The sequence below is a fragment of the Argopecten irradians genome, chromosome 7 (genome assembly GCF_041381155.1).
Source record: "Argopecten irradians isolate NY chromosome 7, Ai_NY, whole genome shotgun sequence".
NCBI lineage: Eukaryota > Metazoa > Mollusca > Bivalvia > Pectinida > Pectinidae > Argopecten > Argopecten irradians.
The window spans coordinates 22,480,926-22,486,969 of NC_091140.1; the positions used below are offsets into that span (position 1 = coordinate 22,480,926).

The 6,044-nt window shown below is 43.2% G+C and overlaps 1 protein-coding gene across 1 annotated transcript; it reads right to left on the reverse strand.

Moving 5' to 3' along the window:
* Window positions 1–3,199: 3,199 nt before the first annotated feature.
* Window positions 3,200–5,130, reverse strand: LOC138327085 (mucin-2-like; the record flags this gene model as incomplete). The annotated part of the gene is made up of 2 exons (XM_069273072.1): window positions 3,200–4,243; window positions 4,327–5,130. Coding segments are annotated over 2 exons (1,848 nt in total), but the record flags the coding sequence as incomplete, so codon positions are not given.
* Window positions 5,131–6,044: the final 914 nt, after the last annotated feature.

The window sequence follows — 6,044 nt, forward strand, 5'->3', positions numbered from 1 at the left end:
AATTTTATTTGTTATTACATTGATTTTTTTTCTGTAAATTAGATATTTCAGTATCTTACAGACGCATAACTTAACTTGTTACATTTATTTTGAGGACCCGCAATGCAAAAATTTGATTGTTTTGCACCGCCAAAACCTTTTGTCCCTATACATTTTTTTGTAAATATCGCCAATTTGTCCCGATAAACATATTATTTTTGTATCGCTAAATAAGCGATGAGTGTGTATGTATGTGTTTTGTCTGTAATCTTTAAAAATCGGGTTGTTCTATTATTTTTTTTTGTTCTTCATTGTAAAATCGTTCCTATTTCTGTCCCGCATCGACCTGAGCAGCCCCGCTCTTTTTCATTATGATGTCAATCTTGAAAAAAAACTATGTATTTTGATATTTCGAAGAGGTCGACAGAGTAAACTATGTTAGGTACGTGCGTATATATATACATGTACTTAAGAAGAATATACTGAAAATTGGAACATGCAGTCAGTTAAATAACGAATCACGCAGAAGTGTCTCAAGGATCTGTTTACAGTGTAGGTTTATTTATTTATACTATAAATGTAAATGAAATAACTGATAATATATATTAAGCAAAAAAAAAAAAAAAAAAAAAAAAGGTTTAGCGGACTAGATCTACTGTGGGATATGATGATTGAGTAAATGAAGATGATGAATTATTTGTGTGCTGATATCTAATGTAACTTTATACTGAAAACTTTTGAAAAAAAAAAGGCATTTAGGGGCGGATATCCAAACATAAACAAAAATGCGCATATTTGCATGTACGAAGACACACAGTAACAATACAATAAAGAGAAATTCAAGAATCACGTGGACACTTACTAAGTTTATTTGATTACCACGTGCGTCGCCGAAACGCGCGGGAGCTATCACCATGGTGATTGGATAAATCTGACGGAAGTTGAACGGGTTTGTTTCCTAGCAAAACAAGCATGCGATGATTGGGATGCAGAAGCATAGGCTTGCAATCAGATGCTTAATTCATTAATTCAACTGACTTTCAGGTAGGAGCAAACTTGTTAATAGTTTCTGCCGTTCTCCGAGTCTAATGTAAAAAAAAAAAAAAAAAAAAACCGCGCAGTCAAATGACATGGAGATACTGATAGCTGAGGAGGATACTACGTGAGGTTTGGGTATGATAATTGAGGATGTGACAGGAGGTTTGGGTATGATAATTGAGGATGTGACAGTAGGTTTGGGTGTGATGTTTGAGGGTATGACAGTAGGTTTGGGTGTGATGTTTGAGGATGTGACAGGAAATTTGGGTGTGATGTTTGAGGATGTGACAGGAAATTTGGGTGTGATGTTTGAGGATGTGACAGGAGGTTTGGGTGTGATGTTTGAGGATGTGACAGGATGTTTGGGTGTGATGTTTGAGGATGTGACAGGATGTGGTGTGATGTTTGAAGATGTGATAGGAGGTTTGATGTGATGTTTGAGGATGTGACGGGGTTTGGGTGTGATGTTTGAGGATGTGACAGGAGGTTTGGGTGTGATGTTTGAGGATGTGACAGGAGGTTTGGATGTGATGTTTGAGGATGTGATAGGAGGTTTTGATGTGATGTTTGAGGATGTGACTGGAGGTTTGGGTGTGATGTTTGAGGATGTGACTGGATGTTTGGATGTGATGTTTGAGGATGTGACTGGAGTTTTGGGTATAATAATAGAGGATGTGACATGAGGTTTGGGTGTGATGTTTGAGGATGTGACTGGAGGTTTGGGTGTGATGTTTGAGAATGTGACAGGAGGTTTGGGGTGTGATGTTTGAGGATGTGACAGGAGGTTTGGGTGTGATGTTTGAGGATGTGACAGGAGGTTTGGGTGTGATGTTTGAGAATGTGACAGGAGGTTTGGGTGTGATGTTTGAGGATGTGACAGGAGGTTTGGGTGTGATGTTTGAGGATGTGACAGGAGGTTTGGGTGTGATGTTTGAGGATGTGACAGGAGGTTTGGGTGTGATGTTTGAGGATGTGACAGGAGGTTTGGGTGTGATGTTTGAGGATGTGACAGGAGGTTTGGGTGTGATGTTTGAGAATGTGACAGGATGTTTGGGTGTGATGTTTTAGAATGTGACAGGAGGTTTGGGTTGGGTTAGAGGATGTGACAGGAGGTTTTGTTGATGTTTGAGGATGTGACAGGAGGTTTTGATGTGATGTTTGAGGATGTGACAGGAGGTTTTGGTGTGATGTTTGAGAATGTGACAGGAGGTTTGGTGTGATTTGTGAGGATGTGACAGGAGGTTTGGTGTAATGTTTAGAGGATGTGACAGGAGGTTTGGATGTGATGTTTGAGAATGTGACAGGATGTTTGGGTGTGATGTTTAAGAATGTGACAAGAGGTTTGGGTGTGGTGTCAGAGGATGTGACAGGAGGTTTGGGTGTGATGTTTGAGAATGTGACAGGAGGTTTGGGTGTAATGTTTGAGAATGTGACAGGAGGTTTGGGTGTAATGTTTAAGAATGTGACAGGAGGTTTGGGTGTAATGTTTAAGAATGTGACAGGAGGTTTGGGTGTGATGTTTGAGGATGTGACAGGAGGTTTGGGTGTGATGTTTGAGAATGTGACAGGAGGTTTGGGTGTAATGTTTAAGAATGTGACAGGAGGTTTGGGTGTGATGTTTGAGGATGTGACAGGAGGTTTGGGTGTAATGTTTGAGAATGTGACAGGAGGTTTGGGTGTAATGTTTGAGGATGTGACAGGAGGTTTGGGTGTGATGTTTGAGAGGATGTGACAGGAGGTTTGGGTGTAATGTTTGAGAATGTGACAGGAGGTTTGGGTGTAATGTTTGAGGATGTGACAGGAGGTTTGGGTGTGATGTTTGAGGATGTGACAGGAGGTTTGGGTGTGATGTTTGAGGATGTGACAGGAGGTTTGGGTGTGATGTTTGAGGATGTGACAGGAGGTTTGGGTGTGATGTTTGAGGATGTGACAGGAGGTTTGGGTGTGATGTTTGAGGATGTGACAGGAGGTTTGGGTGTGATGTTTGAGAATGTGACAGGAGGTTTGGGTGTGATGTTTGAGGATGTGACAGGAGGTTTGGGTGTGATGTTTGAGGATGTGACAGGAGGTTTGGGTGTGATGTTTGAGAGATGTGACAGGAGGTTTGGGTGTGATGTTTGAGGATGTGACAGGAGGTTTGGGTGTGATGTTTGAGGATGTGACAGGAGGTTTGGTGTGTATTTTAGAATGTGACAGGAGGTTTGGGTGTGATGTTTGAGGATGTGACAGGAGGTTTGGGTGTGATGTTTGAGGAGTGACAGGAGGTTTGGGTGTGATGTTTGAGGATGTGACAGGAGGTTTTGATGTGATGTTTGAGGATGTGACAGGAGGTTTTGATGTGATGTTTGAGGATGTGACAGGAGGTTTGGGTGTGATGTTTGAGGATGTGACAGGAGGTTTGAGTGTGATGTTTTAGAATGTGACAGGAGGTTTTGATGTGATGTTTGAGATGTGACAGGAGGTTTTGGTGTGATGTTTGAGGATGTGACAGGAGGTTTGGGTGTGATGTTTGAGGATGTGACAGGAGGTTTGTGTGATGTTTGAGATGTGACAGGAGGTTTTGATGTGATGTTTGAGGATGTGACAGGAGGTTTGGGTGTGATGTTTGAGGATGTGACAGGAGGTTTTGGTGTGATGTTTGAGGATGTGACAGGAGGTTTTGGTGTGATGTTTGAGGATGTGACAGGAGGTTTGGGTGTGATGTTTGAGGATGTGACAGGAGGTTTGGGTGTGATGTTTGAGATGTGACAGGAGGTTTGGGTGTGATGTTTGAGGATGTGACAGGAGGTTTGGGTGTGATGTTTGAGAATGTGACAGGAGGTTTTGATGTGATGTTTGAGGATGTGACAGGAGGTTTTGGGTGTGATGTTTGAGGATGTGACAGGAGGTTTGGGTGTGATGTTTGAGGATGTGACAGGAGGTTTGGGTGTGATGTTTGAGGATGTGACAGGAGGTTTGGGTGTGATGTTTGAGGATGTGACAGGAGGTTTGGGTGTGATGTTTGAGGATGTGACAGAGGTTTGGGTGTGATGTTTGAGGATGTGACAGGAGGTTTGGGTGTGATGTTTGAGGATGTGACAGGAGGTTTGGGTGTGATGTTTGAGGATGTGACAGGAGGTTTGGGTGTGATGTTTGAGGATGTGACAGGAGGTTTGGGTGTGATGTTTGAGGATGTGACAGGAGGTTTGGGTGTGATGTTTGAGGATGTGACAGGAGGTTTGGGTGTGATGTTTGAGGATGTGACAGGAGGTTTTGGTGTGATGTTTGAGATGTGAAATGAGCTTTTGGTGTGATGTTTGAGGATGTGACAGGAGGTTTGGGTGTGATGTTTGAGAATGTGACAGGAGGTTTGGGTGTGATGTTTGAGGATGTGACAGGAGGTTTGGGTGTGATGTTTGAGGATGTGACAGGAGGTTTGGATGTGATGTTTGAGAATGTGACAGGAGGTTTGGGTGTGATGTTTGAGGATGTGACAGGAGGTTTTGGTGTGATGTTTGAGGATGTGACAGGAGGTTTGGGTGTGATGTTTGAGAATGTGACAGGAGGTTTGGGTGTGATGTTTGAGGATGTGACAGGAGGTTTTGGTGTGATGTTTGAGGATGTGACAGGAGGTTTTGGTGTGATGTTTGAGGATGTGACAGGAGGTTTGGGTGTGATGTTTGAGGATGTGACAGGAGGTTTGGGTGTGATGTTTGAGGATGTGACAGGAGGTTTTGATGTGTGATGTTTGAGGATGTGACAGGAGGTTTGGGTGTGATGTTTGAGGATGTGACAGGAGGTTTGGGTGTGATGTTTGAGGATGTGACAGGAGGTTTGGGTGTGATGTTTGAGGATGTGACAGGAGGTTTGGGTGTGATGTTTGAGGATGTGACAGGAGGTTTGGGATGTGATGTTTGAGGATGTGACAGGAGGTTTGGGTGTGATGTTTGAGGATGTGACAGGAGGTTTTGGTGTGATGTTTGAGGATGTGACAGGAGGTTTGGGTGTGATGTTTGAGAATGTGACAGGAGGTTTGGGTGTGATGTTTGAGGATGTGACAGGAGGTTTGGGTGTGATGTTTGAGGATGTGACAGGAGGTTTGGGTGTGATGTTTGAGGATGTGACAGGAGGTTTTGATGTGATGTTTGAGGATGTGACAGGAGGTTTGGGTGTGATGTGTTTGAGAATGTGACAGGAGGTTTGGGTGTGATGTTTGAGGATGTGACAGGAGGTTTGGGTGTGATGTTTGAGGATGTGACAGGAGGTTTGGGTGTGATGTTTGAGGATGTGACAGGAGGTTTGGGTGTGATGTTTGAGGATGTGACAGGAGGTTTGGGTGTGATGTTTGAGGATGTGACAGGAGGTTTGGGTGTGATGTTTGAGGATGTGACAGGAGGTTTGGGTGTGATGTTTGAGGATGTGACAGGAGGTTTGGATGTGATGTTTGAGGATGTGACAGGAGGTTTGGGTGTGATGTTTGAGGATGTGACAGGAGGTTTTGATGTGTGATGTTTGAGGATATGAAAGGAGGTTTTGGTGTGATGTTTGAGAATGTGACAGGAGGTTTGGGTGTGATGTTTGAGAATGTGACAGGAGGTTTGGGTGTGATGTTTGAGGATGTGACAGGATGTTTGGGTGTGATGTTTGAGGATGTGACAGGAGGTTTGGGTGTGATATTTGAGGATGTGACAGGAGGTTTGGATGTGATGTTAGAGGATCTGTTAGGAGGTTTTGATGTGATGTTTGAGGAAGTGACATGTTTGGGTATGAATATTAGGATGCTAATGGCGAAAAAGTATACAATTATAGCTGAAAGATTTTATATATTAAGTTACTGAAGACAATGAATGTTTATTTTGGGATATCAGCCAAGGCAGTGTCGAATTAAGCCAGTATATATCCTATCCAAACCTCTGATCTTTTACAGGAAGGAGTACCAACGCTCCACAGGGACACATGTTGTGAAGTCGGCTACAGTAAACATCGTGACCATCTCCTCCAGGTAGCTGCCGTACCATACTGTAGGATTGTCAGATAAATCCCATGTG